We start from the raw sequence: 17,694 nt of genomic DNA on the forward strand, positions 1-17,694 counted from the left end.
TAACTTGACAGAACACAATGATATATTCAGAGAAACGGCTGTATGAACAGGGGGACCCATCAAGGCACCTATAGTTTTCATTATCACGAACCCCCACGCTACAGAACTGAGTATACTTTCCTTTAGCCATTTTAGAACAACGTACGAAATTCCAAGAATATCCCCTAGCAGGTAAAATGTGGAACCCTGGCAGAGATTCTGAATAAACTGGATTCTTCCCCCCCGTGACAATTTTTTAAGTGTAAAAGGTCAAGCAGAAGAGTAGAAATTTTCCATTTCCCAATAAATAGTTACAAAGTTTTAAAATGCATTTTCCTCAAATTCAAGAATGATCCAGCAACCCCCATCCCAACCTCAAGATAATAGATCCTATTCTCTACCATACAAGTGTCGCTTCGGGAAAAGCCCTGCTTATGGTTAGAAAATCATGGGCAAATGAAAATATTTTGCCTTGAACCAACAGAAGAGAGGATAAGAAAACAAAAATCTCCACAGAACTTCTGCATTTTTAAAGGTGATGGTAAAACTAAAATAGAGGGAAAGTACAAGAAACGCTAAAATACTTACAAAACAAACAGCAAATCACCAATAAGCACCCAAATTACACTTCTGCGGGTTACTACGGGAATCTCACTAGTGCAACAAAACAGCACAGCCATAACACAATCGGGAAGTCCGTATTACGGTTAATGAAGAGTCTCTTCAATTTTAGGCACTGAAATTAACTACCAAAATGTTAAAGTTCAGAAACTCACACAGGGGTGGCCAAAAAAATTAACTTCTTCTACCACTGGCTGGATTTGCTTTGAACCTTACACTCTTGGGAGTGTATCTGTACATCTGCAATAGTTATGCTACAAAAGCTTTGAACACAGAAAGATTTACACATTAAACAAAAGCTATCTGCAAGAAATATAAAGGGCTATCATAATATAAACCATATTATAAAATATTGCACATTACACTTCCTCTTCTTTTCCCGTAACATCCAAAACAACTCATCTGTACAGAAACCAGAGAAGGTCGGATGAAGCCAGAACTCTTGAGATGCTGGATGCGGAACAGTGACGAAACTCAGAGCTGGGGTTTTTGCTTCTGGAAGTCTCTTCTCAGTGAAAACTGGGACTGGTTCATTGATTTAATTGCTAAATACGTCCTCAGAGGGGTCGATCCGGGATATATATGATCGGTGGGGATCCCACGCTGCTCGAGGGACTCCGAAAATTCGCGTCATAGGAACTGGGTGTGAGTCCGACCACGGTGTCGTTCTGAGGCACTTCACCCTTCAAGAAATCGTCGTCTTCATCTTCCACTGCTCCCTGGGCAGAGAGCAAGGATCAACAATGAGAACCCCAAATCACAAAAGTCTTAGCGACGGGGCATGAATAACATTTACTGTGGGGTTTTAGGTACTGAGACGGGTGAATTGGAAGGCTTTTTTTTTCCATATTTAGGAAAAAAAAAATAGTGGACCATAATTTCTATTTCCTCCTTTGATAAAATACGTGACAGAACCAAACCGAACACCAAAAAGCTTTGTTCACGGTTTCGAGGACAAGATGCCCTGCAAAAATGAGCTAGATTAAAAACCTAAAGATACCACCAAGGCTCATCATTGAGGTGATGGTTCTGTCTCCAACAATGGCCCCAAAGGGTGTTTGTAAGAGTGTGACAATTACCCACCTGAGAGAACTCATCCTACTTGCCTAATATACTCATAATATAATATCATAATATAATACTCATAATATATACTCACCTAATAAACCCATCAATGGTATTTATTGAGTACTTACTCTGTGCAGAGCATTACACTAAGCACTTGGAAAAGTTCAAAACACTACGTTTTCTGCCCGCAAGGAACTAATTTTTAACCGAGGAAGCCACAAGTCCAAAAAGGTAGGTTTTGGGGGGGCTTTTGGGGGGTGGAGGGGCCGGGGAGGGAGGGTGGGTGTTGTAATTGTTTTAAGTGCTTCCTTTGTACCATTCATTCATTCATTCAATCGTATTTATTGAGCACTTACTGTGTGCAGAGCACTGTACTAAGCGCTTGGGAAGTACGAGTTGGCAAGATATAGAGACGGTCCCTACTAAGTGCTGGGGTAGCTACAAACTTAGCAAGTTGAGCACAACCATGTCCCACACGGGGCTCACTGTCATTAATCCCCACTCTACAGATAAGGAAACTGAGGCCCCAGAGAAGTGAAGTGACTTAACCAAGGTCACACAACAGGCAAGTCCTTCTGCCTCCCAAGTCCGTGCTCTATCCACTAGGCCACATTGCCTGGACACTTTAGGACAACTGATGGTTTCAACTACACAGTATGAAGAGAGGGCTGCCGTTTTTGACACTTTGGTACATAATGGCTGTGGGCTAAAGCATTAACCAAATTGACGCAGGTTCTGAACTTTTTAATAAAGAAAAACATGGCGTGACGTATGTAAAACCACCTAATCAATATCCATATCCTAATACTACAGGTTCTAGATTTGGCTTGTTTTGCAATGCTAACAACTGGATTGTCGTGTTTTAAGTTTAGGAGACCAGGACGATACCTTTTCAATAGGTTTCTTAAATTCCTGAAGCTCTTCAGCGCTCAACTCTTCCCATATTTGGTAAAAAGGGTCAATTATTTTTTTTGATCTGTTTTAAAAAAAAAAAAGGCACATTCAAACATTTTACGATCGAATCCAATAATGTAAGCAGTATTATTCAAAATTCCTAAGTGCCACCTCTCCCCCAAGGGAACTTGAGAGCTTCCTAGCAGAGCTGGAAAATACTTCAGGGTACACTCTTCAAACCCCTGGCTACAATTTTCAAGGCCTGGCCCATTTGCTCCCTCCCAAAAAGCCCCATTCCCCTCTCTCCTCCGAACTCAAAATGAAATGTTGCCATCTATGCCAAAATTGTTCCTCACCTTACATGGGTTCACTAGTTCCCACAAATTCAGTACTTCTTAACAGACCAGCAAAATTGTTCTTGTTTCCTCATTTTTGCCTAAGCACACCAAGTCTATACATTGTGAGGTCACTTTTCTTGGGTTTCTACAGTAGCTTCCTTGGCAATGGGAAGGAGGCGGAGAGGAACCCGCGAAAGAGGCTGAGAAAGGAGCAGGAGCCGGCTAAAGCGGCAGGAGGAGAAGTAGGAGAGGAGAGTGTCGGTAAAGCCAGGCCACAAAACCGAAAAAAGGGGAGAGTGAACTCAGGAACCCTGAGGGCAGGGGGTACCTTTCAGGAAAAGGTCAGATTTTGAGAAAGAGATCACCTAAAGCTGTTCTGACAAGGGGGAGAAGCCCCATGCTCACAAATCTCAAAAGAGCAGAAATTTTCTATTATCCTGTAGTGGACGTTTTTCCTAGAATAGAGTTTATCTTTCGAAGCCTGTGCTAATACAGCCGTCATCCTACCGAGAGCCTTTGATAGAAGGTAGCGGTCTGGTGAATTTATGTGAACGGAGGTGGTTAAGACAGAGTAATTTTAGAAAAAAATCCAATTCGGCAGCTTCCAGCAGCCCCTATTTCAAAATTATCCTGAAACTCGACCACCCCAGTTCGCACAACCTCGACAGGGCACCACATTTTGTCAAAGGCTCTGGCTAATTTAAAATACACACATGCGCAACGTAACGTAAAAAGATCTGCCCATACCTCTTGAGAACACAGGGATCAAAGGGAAAGAAACTGTCGAGTGGATTTGTGCAGGTCTGTACCGAGTCTCCGCCAACGCTACTTCTAATGACCGGTAACATCTGACGGTTGTTCCTCTCGATGATAGTGTAGCAGAACACTAACTGGTATTTCCTTCCAAACATCAAGCAGACACATAAAGGACATTTCAGCAAATACAGTCATTCCACATGAACTATAGAACTCTTCGGTACGCATGAGACGACTGATGGAAATGGTTTATCGAACACCTTACGGCAGTTGGAACAGAAATTGTGTGTGAGAAAAAAGCTTTTCCGCAACCAGAAAAAAAAGATTTTAGACCAGGTAGCTAAGAATCTCTCAAATAAGGGAGAGTAAAGTGAGAGCATAATTTTTCACCATCCAAACAGCAAAGATAGTCAAATTGTGTCAAAGCAGAGGCTGTTTATTTCAGGTACATCATGAAAATGACTTTTGAAGTGACTGAAAATATCAACTGAGCATCTACGGTGTATACCAGCACTTGGAGTGTTTACCGCATAATTATATGTGGAAAGTAGAATGTGGAAAATTGTTTAAGGATAATTTAAGCAACCATCTCAGATTAATATTTTATTAGCAATGCAATTACACGCAAACTGCAATTACTTCACTTTACTTTCAAACAAGAGAGGTAGCATAGCCTTTTGGAAAGAACACGGGCCTCGGAGTCAGAGGACCCGGGTTCTAATTCCAGCTCGGCCACTTGGTCTGCGATGTGACCTAGGCCAAGAAAAGTAATTTCTCTGTGCCTCAGTTTCCTCATCGGTAAAATGGGGATTAAGTAATTGCCCTCCCTCCCTTTTAGACCAAGCCTCACGGGGGGTCAGAGACTGAGTCCGATTCTCATCTATTACATCTAAGGCAGTTTGGCACGTAGTTCAGAGCTTAATCAATATTATTATTATATTCCCAATTGTTTAGACTGGGTTAAATTTATCTCTGCCTGAAGGCAGGGGGTGGATTTTCTGATTTACAATGCCTTCAAGGCCACGATTCTCTTCAAAGCTACAAAATGCTAGAAACAGCCAAGACTAATCACCCAATAAAGAGAATATACACATTCAGTTTCCAATTTAAAAATATATATAATCGAACAGTTACCTGGTGATGGCAGCAAACAAGTTAACTACTGAAGGGAGGCATATCTTCAGAGGATTTAGCTGGCACATAACGAGACGCTCAAAATTTAAACTCTGCAGGTAAGCCAAACCTTTGTTTAAAATAAAGACCTTAATTAAAAATTGATTTCAAAAGACCAAATTCTAGGAGGAAATACTATACCTCTGATGCATTTCAAAAAGGTAAATACACATTTTGGCTCTTTCCAAACACAAATCTACACTAGACTGGAAAATATCTCTATCAAAGAGTACAGAAACTGCTCCAGCTGCTAAGTGATCACATGGAAATTAGGCTTGGTTTAATTAACGTGCCATTTGCCAACAGGGAAATGGGAAATTGCTGAGATTTTTTAATTTTCCTTAAATTAAGAAAAAATCAAAACCTAACATGGGAAAAATATGATATGGCATGACACAATACAATGAGCCTAAGCCCATTTTTACCACCAGATTCTTACAAGCTCTATAACCGTACTAAAGCAGTAAGGACATTGCCTACGTCAGGAGTTTCTGACCAATCCACAAGTTTTTCTGTCATTCCCCTGAATCACTTACATTGCATTATTTTGCACTGAAGAGCTCACCTCCTCCAGAAGGCCTTCCCAGACTGAGCCCCCTTTCCTTTCCTCCTCCCCATCCCCTCCCACCTCCTTCCCCTCCCCACAGCACCTGTATAGATGTTTCTACAGATTTATTACTCTATTTTACTTGTACATATTTACTATTCTATTTATTGGGTTAATGATGTGCACCTAGCTTTATTTTTATTTATCCTGATGACTTGACACCTCTCCACATGTTCTGTTTTGTTGTCTGTTTCCCCCTTGTAGACTGAGTCCGTTGTTGAGTAGGGATGGTCTCTATATGTTGCCAACTTGTACCTCCCAAGCGCTTAGTCCAGTGCTCTGCACACAGTAAGCGCTCAATAAATATGACTGAATGAACGAACGAATGAATTTACAATGCACAACACTAAATCAGGTGTTTGGGACCACAGAGTAGAATAAAAGATGCAGCCCCTGCCCTTGAGGGGCTTCCACACTAAAGGTTGAAAGAAAACCGATTCAGAAGAATTTGGAGTTAGCGGCTAGAGCTAGCCTTGCCAGAGCTTCGTACCCAGGGAACTAGGGAGAGAGAGAAGCTGGCAAGAGCCCGGCTCTCTGAGGACTAGATCTCTATTACTGCTATTAGCCTCTCGCTATTATCCCCTGCTTCACCTCCACTACCTTGCCCCATCACTTGATAGGGCCCTTATGCAAATGAGAAGATAAGTCATCCTGAAGATGGATGTTAGAGGCACCCAGAGAAGAAAAGAGATCATTTTCATGCTCCCCCTAAAAACAGTCCACTAAAAAGCTCTGTTCTGCAAGAACACACGGCAGCTTTTCATAGTGGAGAGAGCATCCTTTACAACTCTGAGTCACAGCAATGATTTAATTTAAATGTCTATACGTAATTGTTCTCCTCCGCCTCCCACGCTCTAAATGTGGGGGTCCCTCAAGACTCAGTTCTAGGTTCCCTTCCATTCTCGATCTCAACACACTCCATTGCAGAACTCATTCACCCCCACAGCTTCAACTACCACCTCTATGCAGACGATTCCCAAATCTACCTCTCCGGCTGGGACCTCCCTCCTCCTCTGCAGTCTCACATCTCCTCCGGCCTCCAGGACATCTTCCCTTGGATGTCCCGCCAACACCTCAAACTTGAAATGACCAAAACAGAACTCATCTTTCCACAACTTTCCCATCCATCACTGTACATCCCACCACCGCCCTCCCCGTCTCAGTAGCCCCGTGACCTTGACGGCACCCTCGATTCAAGTCTCATTCAACCCACATATTCGGTCTGTTATCAAATCCTGGCAGTTCTACCTTCACAGGGTCTCCAGAATTCACCCTTTCCTCTCCATCCAAACTCCCACCACGTCGATCCAATCACCTTCTCCCTGACCTTCTTGCCTCATCTCTCCCGACTCCAGTCTACGTCACCCGACTCCTTGCCCACCCACCTCGGGATCAAACAGAAACTCCTTACCACTGGCTCGAAAGCACTCGATCAACTCTGCTCCTTCTACCTTCACTGGTTTCCTATTGGAAACCTATTCCTTATTGGACACTTCCTATTCCTATTCCTTACCGGACACTTGAGCAACCTAGTCACTGGGCCTCTATCTTGTCACCACCCCTAAACACATCCTCACTTCTCGGCCAGAACTTCCTCCCCATTCGCACGACAGACCACCATTTCCCCCACCTTCAAAGCCTTCCTAAAAATAACATCTCCTTCAAGGGGGCTTCCCCTAAGCCCTTACTTCCTCTATTTACCCTCCCTCCTGTGCCACATATGCACTTGGCTCTGTACCCCTTTAAGTACCTTGCTATTCATCCCACTCCCAGCTCCACAGCACTTGGGGACATATTCTTATACCTACCGTTTCCCCTCTCTAATTTATTTTAATGTCTGTCTCCCCTTCTAGACTCTAAACTCCTTTAGGGATATCGACCCAATCTATTGAACTGTACTCTTCCAAACACTTAGTAGAGTACTCTGCACACAATGAGCACTCAATAAATACCACTGGTGGATAATTATAACAACGGTATTTGTTAAGTGCTTACTGTGTATCAAACACTGTTCTAAGCACTGAGGCAGATACAAGATTATCCGTCTGGACACCATCTCAGTACCCCAGGGAGCTCACAGTCTCCGTTTACAGCTTAAATTTACAAATATCATCACCAAGCTCACTTGCAGAGTTTTCTGCTGATTATTTAAACTTTTTGAAAATGATGGCCTTTCAAGAACACACACAATGCTGATGAAAATTTACGTGCCTGGGCTTTAAATCAATCAATCAATCATATTTATTGAGCGCTTACTGTGTGCAGAGCACTGTACTAAGTGCTTGGGAAGTACAAGTTGGCAACATATAGAGACAGTCCCTACCCAACAGTGGGCTCACTAGTGTGCACAGGACAGGACGGAAATTTGGGCCATAGCGAAAGACACTTGGATGCTTTTGTTTGGGTAACTATAGCGACCCAATCTAGCTAAGGGAGAAGGGTAAAATAAAGAGCACAAAAGCAAACGACCACCCTTCTTGCAGTCCGAGCATACCGACCTTTCCGTAAGTTTCCATCTAAAAGCTGCTTATGGCGAAAGACCAGAGTATAAAAAACAGCCTGGCACGCAGAGTAAAAGGGTCCGTGGAGAGCGACGTCACAGAACGCTCTTGTCCCTACATCCTGATCATCCAGGTAGTTATGCAGCCAGTTAACCAAAAGGTCTAGGCAGGCTTTAACAGTACTACGGGGGAAAAAGAAAGACAGTAATAAAAAGGATTCTTGTTAATCAGCAATTGCAGTGCTCGAAAGAATGAAAAAAAAACCAAACCACAGGAATGGCTGTCAACATCCCAAACGAACTGGTTCTGAGGACGATTCATGGGTATGGGGAGTTTAGAAAGAAAGAGAGATCACCCAGTTTCCTGCCCCAACCAAATGATAACAAGTACTCCAGGCTGTTGTCATAAGCGTTGGAGAAATATGGCTTTGTAAGAGACATGCTATTTTTTCTTTAACTACTACAGGGAAGCTTTGCTTTTTTTTGTACAGCAGCGGCTTCTTCCATTTAAGGGTCGGCAAAAGAAGTCCCTTATTTCAGCCCCCAGAAACGACTGGGGGCCTTTCAAGTCAATTGCTTCCTTCACCCCGGGTTCTTTCATTTGAGAGACAAACACACTTAACCCTAAAAGCGTCAGTGTGCAGCCAATGAGGCTGTTCTGAACTTGAGCCCAAAAGGGCTGATGATCCACCTAAGCCTAAAGGACTTCCCCGCTACTGACGACTCGAGAAACTTTCACACACCCCAAGGAGAGGCTGAAACTAAGGAAATCCTGATTCAAGTCCACTCGATGTTCTCAGTGTTCTCAGTTTTTCCAACTGTCTGCATAAAATAAGATTACTTACATAATAGGTATAAATCTGGCTCTTGCTAAGAGGCTGCCAATATAACTTCCAGCGGCTTGCCTGATGACCGCAGGATTGTTTGGATTCTGTAACTTCTTCCACAGATGTTCCAAGAATGCTTCTGCAAATCCCTGAAACGAGGAAAGAGGGGCTCGTGTTACACAACCCTAAAACACCATGCCTGCAGTTTGCCAGAAGGGGAGTACCCCCATCAAGGTTTCCCCAGTTTTCTCTTGAGAAGTAGTGTGAGATCAAGTTTATAAAGAAAAACTAATGGATTAAATTCCAGCCAGCATTCAGTTATCCATGCTAACGGAGGGAAAGAGCTGGCATGGATAAGTGAAATTCCCAAATACGTTCAAATCACATTTCAGCCAAATTTCATCCACTTTTCCTAACTTTTGCGAAAGATGCGCGTGAAACAACCCTGACAAAAAAGTATTAGCCTTTCTCTACTGATTAGAGAACTCTTCCTCCTTTCTTTGCCTTCCGGTAGGGTGCAGATAAAAAGTAAAATGATCAAAAAGTGAACAGAAGGACAAGCAAGGGACAAGGACATTATACCTTGGTAGAAAAAATAAAACTGGCAACAATTTTGGGTCCAAATGGAGATATAGCTTTACTACTCCTAGGAGGCCAATTTTAGAAGTCAGTGTGTCAATTGGGGATCAGGAAGAGAAGCAGCCTAGGGGAAAGAACACAAGCCTAGGAGTCAATCAATCAATTGTATTTATTGAGCATTTACTGTGCCCAGCTCTGTACTAAGCACTTGGGAGAGTACAATATAACAATTAACAGACCCATTCCCTGCCCGTAACGAGTTTACAGCCTAGAGGGGGAGACTGACATTAATATAAATAAATAAATTACAGACATGTACAAAGTGCTGAGGGGCTGGGAGGGGGGAGGAATAAAGGGGGCAAGTCAGGATAATGTAGAAGGGCGCGGAAAAGGAAATGAGGTCAAGGAAGGCCTCTTGGAGGAGATGTGTCTTGTCTGTCGGATATGAAGAGGGAGGGCATCCCAGGCCAGAGGCGGGACGTGCAGTAGTTGTAATGGTATTTAATAAGTGTGTAGAGCACGGCACTAAATGTTGAGAGGATACACAGACAGGTCGAGGGTGAGATAGACGAGACTGAGGTACGGTGAGAAGGTCTACATTAGAGGAGCGAAATCTGCAGGCTGGATTGTGGGCAGGAGACTGAGAGCTTTAAAGCCAATGGGGAGAAGTTTCTGTTTGATGTGGAGGTGGATGGGCAACCACCACAGGTTCCTGAGTGGGGAAACACGGACTGAACGTTTCTGTAGAAAAATAACCTGGGTATGGACTGGAGTGGCTAGAGAGAGGAGGCAGGGAGGTCAGCAAGGAGGCTGCTACAGTAATCAAGGTGGAATCGGATAACTGCTTGGATTAACGTGGCAGTAGTTCGGACGGAGAGGAAAGGATGGATTTTACTGATGTTGTGGAGGTTAAACTGACAGGATTTAGTGGCAGATTAAATATGTGGGTTGAATGAGACAGAGGAGTCAAGGATAATGCCAAAGTTATGGGCTTGGGAGACACGAAAGGACGGTGGTGCTGTCTACAGTGATGGGAAAGACAGGGCAAGGATAGGGTTTGGATGGGAAGATCAAGAGTTCTGTTTCTGACGTTAAGTTTGAGGTGACGGCAGAACATCCAAGTAGAGATTTCTTGAAGGCAGGGCAAGGGTTCTAATCCTAGCTGGGCCATTCGCCTGCAGTGTGACCTTTGACAAAATAACTTGACTTCTCTGCGCTTCTGTTTCCTCACCTGCGCAATAAGGACAAAGTTCCTATTCTCCCTCCCCCCTAGACTGTGAGCCCACATAGGATAGAGACTGGGTCAAACTGATTATCTTGTATCTTCCTCAGAACTTACTGCAATGCTTGGCAATTAATATGTCCATTATTTTTACTATTATTATTATTATTAATGTGGAAAGTGAAGGGGAAAAATTTCTAAATATTCCTGAGAGTCGCTCCAATTGAGGTACAGATAAAGCAGAACATGAGGAAAGCACCACGGCCTAGTTTTGCATTTCCACCTGCTATCGAGACACCTCTCCTTGGATGGCCCGACAACACCTCAAAGTTACCAGGTCTAAAAGTGAAGTCCTCATCTTCCCCACCCAACCCCACTCCTCCCCCAGACTTTCACATCACTGTGGACCACACTGTCATCCTCCTTGACTTCACAAGCCCCCAACCTCATTCAACCCGCATAATCAGTCTGTCGCCAAATCCTGTGAGCCCTACCTTCACAACACTTTGAGAATCTGCCCCCTCCTCTCCATCCCAACTGCTCCACGCTGGTCCAACCACTTAGCCTATCCCACCGCGGCTAGTCCATCAGTCTCCTCTCCGACCTCCCTGCCTCCTGTCTCTCCTCACTTCAGTATACTCTTCACTCTGCTGCCCACATCATTTTTCTAAAATATCACACAGTCCACATCTCACCACTCTTCAAAAACCTACAATGGTTGCCCATCCATCTCTGCATCAGACACTCCTTCACAAACGTTTTAAGAAGCTCGATCAGCTCTCGTCTTCCACTAAGCTGCACCAATCTCCTAATGACATCCAGCCCATCCACTTGACTGCTGTATCACCAAACTACTCACTCCACCTTGATCTCACCTCTCTCACCACCGACCTCTAGCTCACGTCTTCCCTTTCCTGAAACCCTCGCTCTATATCTGACAGACCACCCTCTCCCCACCTACTAAAATCACATCTCCTCCAAGAAGTCTTCATTCGTTCATTCATTCGCATTTATTGAGCACTTACTGCATGCAGCGTACTGTAGTAAGAGGTTGGAAGGTACAATTCAGCAACAAATAGAGACAATGAACTCCTTTTCCCTACCCTATTTGCCCTTCCTTCCGCATCACCTATGCACTTGGGTTTGTATCCCTTAGGCATTTTGATACACATCTCACTCCCAGCCCCACAGCTCTTCTGTATATATCCCTACCTTCTGGCCCATCCCCTCTCGGTAATTATTTCAGGACCTGTCTCTGCACCCTAGAATTTAAGCTCCTTGAGGACAGGGATCATGTAATAGTAGTAATAGCAGTAATAACGGTATTTATTAAGTGTGCGGAGCAATGTACTAAATGGTAAGCGAGGATATAATGACAGGCATTAGACACGGTCCCTGTCCTTTGGGATGCTTACAATCTAAGAGATGGTAAGCTTATCGTAGGCAGGGCTGGATTCTACAACACTAGTCTGCTCTCCCAAGTGATTACTACAGGGCTCTCCGCACAGTAAGCGGTCAAATATCTTTGACTGATTTTTTTATTCATCATTAAATCATAAAAGACATTTTAAAAATGATTTCTACTTACCAATTTAAAGCTACAGATGTAAAACATGAAATACTGAGTGTGACAGGAGGCGTGGGTTGGCAAAACAAGCTTGTCAAAGATGGCAATCAGATCCCGATACAAATCCTTTGTTTTGTTGATGTCGATCTCACCTGAAATACAAATAGATTTTCTCAGTCACAAAGGTATTTACATGATAGCCCCAAAATTTTTTTTTAAAAAAATAACTCTTCAATATGAAAATATCCTTTTCAGTTTGAACTTTTTGTGGTACTTGTTAATAATAATAATGGCATTTATTAAGCACTTACTATGTGCAAAGCATCACGAGGAGAAGCATCATCAGGAGAAGCAGCATGGCTCAGTGGAAAGAGCCCGGGCTTTGGAGTCAGAGGTCATGGGTTCAAATCCCGGCTCTGCCAATTGTCAGCTCTGTGACTCTGGGCAAGTCACAACTTCTCTGTGCCTCAGTTCCCTCATCTGTAAAATGGGGGATTAAGACTGAGCGCCACTGGGGGACAACCTGATCACCTTGTAACCCCCCCCCAGGGCTTAGAACAGTGCTTTGCACATAGTAAGCGCTTAATAAATGCCATTATTATTATTATTATTATGTGCCAACCACCCTGTTAAATCCTGGGGGAGCTAAAGATAATCTGGTTGGACATAGTCCCTGTCCCACATAGGGCTCATAGTCTAAATGGCAGAGAGGAGGACTTAATCCCCGTTTTATAGGTGAGAGAACTACAGCGGAGGTCACTAAGCAGAGCCGGGATTAGAAACCAGGTCCTCCAACTCCCAGACCCGTGCTCTGTCCACTAGGCCACGGTGTTTCTTCCAAGTACATGGGTTACCTGGAAGAGTATTAATTAATTAGAACAGACATGACTAATACCCTTAGCTTGCATATAACCTGAAATATTCATTTTTTCCAGGCCAAAAATAAAACCCACACATGCAACTCAACCTTGCCTGCAACCCGCATGCTCAGACAGTACTGTTCATTCTTACCACTCGGTAAACACAGAACTCAGTATATCTACGCATTCAACTTGGTTCTTGGCAAATCCATCAATACAGGAAGCATATTCAAGGTGTGAATACGTCGCATTCCGCTTCAAACGTACTTTACCCTCGGTGAAAGCTACCACAATTACCGTTTACGTAGCAGACGTCTTTTATGTACGAAAAGAGAACAGAGAGCAGAATGTCTAGGCGCTCCGCTACCGGATGGGCCATCTGATCGCTCCTGAAACCGGTACCCTTTTCGTCACCGTTAGTTTCCTCGTCTTCATCCTATTAAAAGGCAGGCAAGTTGAGATTCTTCATGATACCCCCGCAAAAACAGCAATTTTGCAGTAAAGCACAAAAAAGCATTAGGCCAAAACAGCCCCTTTACCTTTAACCATTCACCCTTCCCTTAGGGATACCCAACCTACGTGTACCCCAGAATGTGAAAATATTATTGACATTCATTGTTAACGATCCCCATTAATTGCTTCTGATCATGGCCACTTCCAAGGCTGTAGTAAATACATAATCAAACGTATTTCTTTGCAAAAAAATTTAGAGCCCGGATTCAACACAGCTATAAGGACCAGCCAACATGATTGAAACTATCCCTATACCATGATTTTTAGAGGCAGTACGGTGTCATGCAAATGTTGCCAGTTGCTTTACCGACAGGCAAATTAACCCATTTCTCACATATCTGCATATAATCTTGAGAAGGAAAACACAGTGAAATCGAAACACTTCTTTCAATATCTAAAATGTGTTTGTTGTAATAATAAAAAGAACCTGACCATTTCAAATAATCCTTCTCTGGCATCGGTCGCATAATCGGTCTGAGCGGCTGTTTCCTCAGCATCCTCAATATCTTGGCGTGATGCTCCCACCTGAATTATAATGCAGGGAAATGGAATAAAAGAAAGTTTAAAAAGCTACCCAACTGTGTAGGGAAGCTGGGCCATTAGCTGAATATACACAGTGTCAGATTTACCGGACCAGGTCTCAAGATAAGAGACGTAATTTCAAAATTCAGTTTGATGCACGTTCTAGCATTCATAGTGCATAATATACATTGCAAATCTACAGATTCATCAGTACCATCAGTTTGCACTTAAGCCTCCGATACAATTCAGATTATATATTGAGTAATATGTTACAAGATAGAGTGCAAAAGAGCTATATTTTTTGGCTTTAAAGACAACAGGGTAACAGTTATTGGGGTGCCAATTAAATATGAAAAGTAGTTCTCCAAATTAATTTCCTACCACGTGAATACCCTATCTTCACATACTATAAACATATCTATTAGCAAGTACTCAAAAGAGGTTTTAATAATAATAGTAATAATACTAATGGTATTTGTTAAGCGCTATGTACCAGGCACCGCACTAAGCGCTGGGGGTGGGATGCCGGCAACACGGATTGGCCCCGTGTGGGGCTCATAGTCTCAATCCCCATTTTACAGATGAGGTAAGTGAGGCACAAAAAGGTGACTTGCTCCAGATCACACAGCAGAAAAGTGTTGGGGGCGGAATTAGAACCCATGACCCATGACTTCTAGCCACTACGCCATGCTGCTCCTCCTTAATTTACAAGGGATTAAGTATTCTGTGCCTGAGAGACTTCTACGGGCCCAACTGGAAGTACGTCCTTATGAGATCTGAAGCCACAGTGTAATCTGCATATCACCTTAATCCTATCTGTTCTGTCTACATGTTTCCTTGTCCGTCTCCCCCTTCTACACTGTGAGCCCGCTGTTGGGTAGGGACCGTCTCTATCTGTTGCCGACGTGAACTTCCCGAGTGCTTAGTCCAGTGCTCTGCACACAGGAAGCGCTCCATAAATACGACAATGAATAAATCAGCCAGGGGAACTGAGGGAAGCGATGAAATTAGCTAGCACATGAGGAAGAATGATTTCAGGCTGCAACGTCCTGCCAGCAGCAGTGGAGATCGGGCAACGTTCGCAACGCTGGAAAACGGTGAGGGTCAGAAATCCCCCCCTCTGCCCTCCTCTCCCCGTCACCACACGGCCCGCCCTGAAACCACAGACCCCTCTGCCCTCGGAAAGAGCGGGCTCTGGGCTTCTGGGGCTGTCTAGCTCAAGTGAGAGACTGAGATTCTCTCCTAGCTCCTCTCCTCCCTAACCCTGGCCCCCTCCTTCTATCCGGCTGCCGGCTTGAGGTGGGCTCCGGGAGACGGGCCGATCCCTCCTCTCCCCCGTCCCGATCAACCCACACGGGCAAACTGAGGCTCACCCCGGATGAAATCGGGCGGGCGGGCTACAAAACCGGGGTACGGAGCCAGTCGGGGAGGGCTGTGTTGCAAACACAAACACTCATAAAAGCTGATGAGGAAAAACGGTGAGAAAATAAAGGAAATCGAGGAAGGGGAAGGAAGAGGAGGCCGCACATCACCTCTTTTTCCTGGATGAGGAAGGCAGGTACTTTTAACAGCGTCCTGAGCAGTCGGATTTTACTGGGTTTGGAAAGGTGGGTTCTAATGGGAAGCAGCACCATCCAGGGCTGCTTATAACCTTGTAACTTCCCCGGTGTTTAGAACAGTGCTTTGCACATGGTAAGCGCTTAATAAATGCCATCATTATTATTAGTGGATAGAGCACGGGCCTGGGAATCAGAAGGACCTAGGTTTTAATCCCAGCTCTGCGGCTCATCTGCTGTGTAACTTGTACTTCCCAAGCGCTCAGTACAGTGCTCTGCACACAGTAAGCGCTCAATAAATACGACTGAATGAATGAATGAATGAATGAATGAATGAATGAATGTGACCTTGGGCAAGTCACTTCACTTCTCTGGGCCTCAGTTACCTCATCTGGAAAATGGGGATTGAGACACTTGGGACAGGGACTGTGTCCAATATGGTTAGCTTGTATCTACCCTACTGCTTAGAACAACGTTTGACACATAGTAAGCGCTTAACGAATACCATCGTTATTATTACTAACGGCAGAGGGCTGCCCGTTATGATTTTCATTTATTTGCCATTTGCTTTATGGTTTTGGCACGTGTTAGAAAAGATGCTGTGCGTCACATGGTTTTAAGTAATTAAAAATACCCAAAACACTGGGATTTCTCAAAATCCTTTTTACTTTTAAGAGACCCTCACCCCTCTGTAACATACAAAAATACTACACCGGGGTGTGGAAATTCCTGGAAGGCCCTCAATGCCACTTCTTTTTAGTCCCCTACAACCTCCACTGGTAACATCCCATTCTGACAGGGCTAGGAAGAGGAGATCTAGGCATTTGAAAGCTGAGGGCTTTAACCTTAACCGCACTAAAGCAACAGCAGTGCGCTCAGAATGCACGCTGGAAAATTATGATGATTTCAGAAATAACTCTGAATTCACTCGGTGCTAGCTTCACACCGCTGGAGGGGAAAAAACGCTCCAGACAGTTGCTGATACCATCCTGTCACGCCCACACGTACCACGCCCAGGAAATCTGGATCATCATAACATTACCCTCACCTAATCATCAAAAAATCATGGAGAGGTCAATACGTACATCCATCTTGAGGAGCTTTTCAACAATGAGTTCCAGGATTTCATGTCTCAGTGATGGAAAGTACACACTAATTCTTAGCAGGTTGTGGACGTAGCATTCCTACAAAACAACAGCAGCATACGCCCTGGTCAGACAACCTGTATTTTACCAGTACGTGGTAGCTGATGAAATTACCAACTAGCTTCCAGAATTTTAGAAGCGACGAAAAACTGGAATTAGGGAAGTAATTCAGGGATCGGGAATTAGGGAAGTAATTCGGGTCAGGAATCGGGGCTCAACAAACGTTGGCTTAGTTCACCGGTCGGAAGCTCTTTGCCCAGAAGCGTTCTTTTTGGCCTGTTTGGTATCGTTTCTCTATATATCCGCCCCGATGGGACGTTTGCTCATTACCCTGATTAACCTTCAAAGTTTCACTCGGTGGGAAGGAGGGCCTTGTTGTCAATGACCACACAATCCCGATGTAGATGGAAATACCTGCTGCATTTGGGCTCGGTAGTTATGGTTGGATAATTATCATGATTACCCACAAGACTGAAATCTAATATTTGTAACACTTAAGATTGGTCACCCTCAACAGCAAGAATGACACACGACAACAACTTCAAAGGATAATTTTTGTAAGCCAACCAGTTTGTTAGGAAAATGCAGTGGTTAAAAGAGCTAAGGGAAATTATCAGGCCAGTCATAAAATACGCTCCTCTAGACTGCAAGCTCGCTGCAGGCAGGGAATGCGTCTGTTATATTTCTGTGTTGTACTCTCCCAAGCGCTTAGAACAGTGCCCTGCACACAGTAAGCGCTCAATAAATACCACTGATTGATTTTAAAAGGAAACTGGGGGTGGATGATTAAACCAAAATTTGAACCACAGAACATACGGCTTTTTATTCAAACAGGATTTCCCCACCATTTTCCCTCGGGAAGATCTCTTACCAAAGTTCTCTCTGACTTGCTGATAAATGGAAATTTTTCCACAATTATCTGCATTAGAAACCACGGGGTCCTAATAACAGAGAACACAGTTAGTTT

At 43.9% G+C, this 17,694-nt stretch overlaps 1 protein-coding gene across 1 annotated transcript in view; it reads right to left on the reverse strand.

Moving 5' to 3' along the window:
• Positions 1 to 17,694, reverse strand: part of RRN3 (RRN3 homolog, RNA polymerase I transcription factor) — a gene marked incomplete at its 5' end in the record, with an annotated part of 29,933 nt that continues 12,239 nt past the window's right edge. The window contains 11 exons of the mRNA XM_038762808.1: positions 1 to 1,319; positions 2,557 to 2,644; positions 3,648 to 3,800; positions 4,791 to 4,899; positions 7,935 to 8,119; positions 8,782 to 8,912; positions 12,153 to 12,283; positions 13,289 to 13,427; positions 13,937 to 14,029; positions 16,668 to 16,766; positions 17,599 to 17,668. Of these exons, the coding sequence (XP_038618736.1) occupies positions 1,158 to 1,319; positions 2,557 to 2,644; positions 3,648 to 3,800; positions 4,791 to 4,899; positions 7,935 to 8,119; positions 8,782 to 8,912; positions 12,153 to 12,283; positions 13,289 to 13,427; positions 13,937 to 14,029; positions 16,668 to 16,766; positions 17,599 to 17,668 (1,360 nt within the window). The remainder of the gene's footprint in view (positions 1,320 to 2,556; positions 2,645 to 3,647; positions 3,801 to 4,790; positions 4,900 to 7,934; positions 8,120 to 8,781; positions 8,913 to 12,152; positions 12,284 to 13,288; positions 13,428 to 13,936; positions 14,030 to 16,667; positions 16,767 to 17,598; positions 17,669 to 17,694) is intronic.

The sequence above is a fragment of the Tachyglossus aculeatus genome, chromosome 21 (genome assembly GCF_015852505.1).
Source record: "Tachyglossus aculeatus isolate mTacAcu1 chromosome 21, mTacAcu1.pri, whole genome shotgun sequence".
Classification (NCBI taxonomy): Eukaryota; Metazoa; Chordata; class Mammalia; order Monotremata; family Tachyglossidae; genus Tachyglossus; species Tachyglossus aculeatus.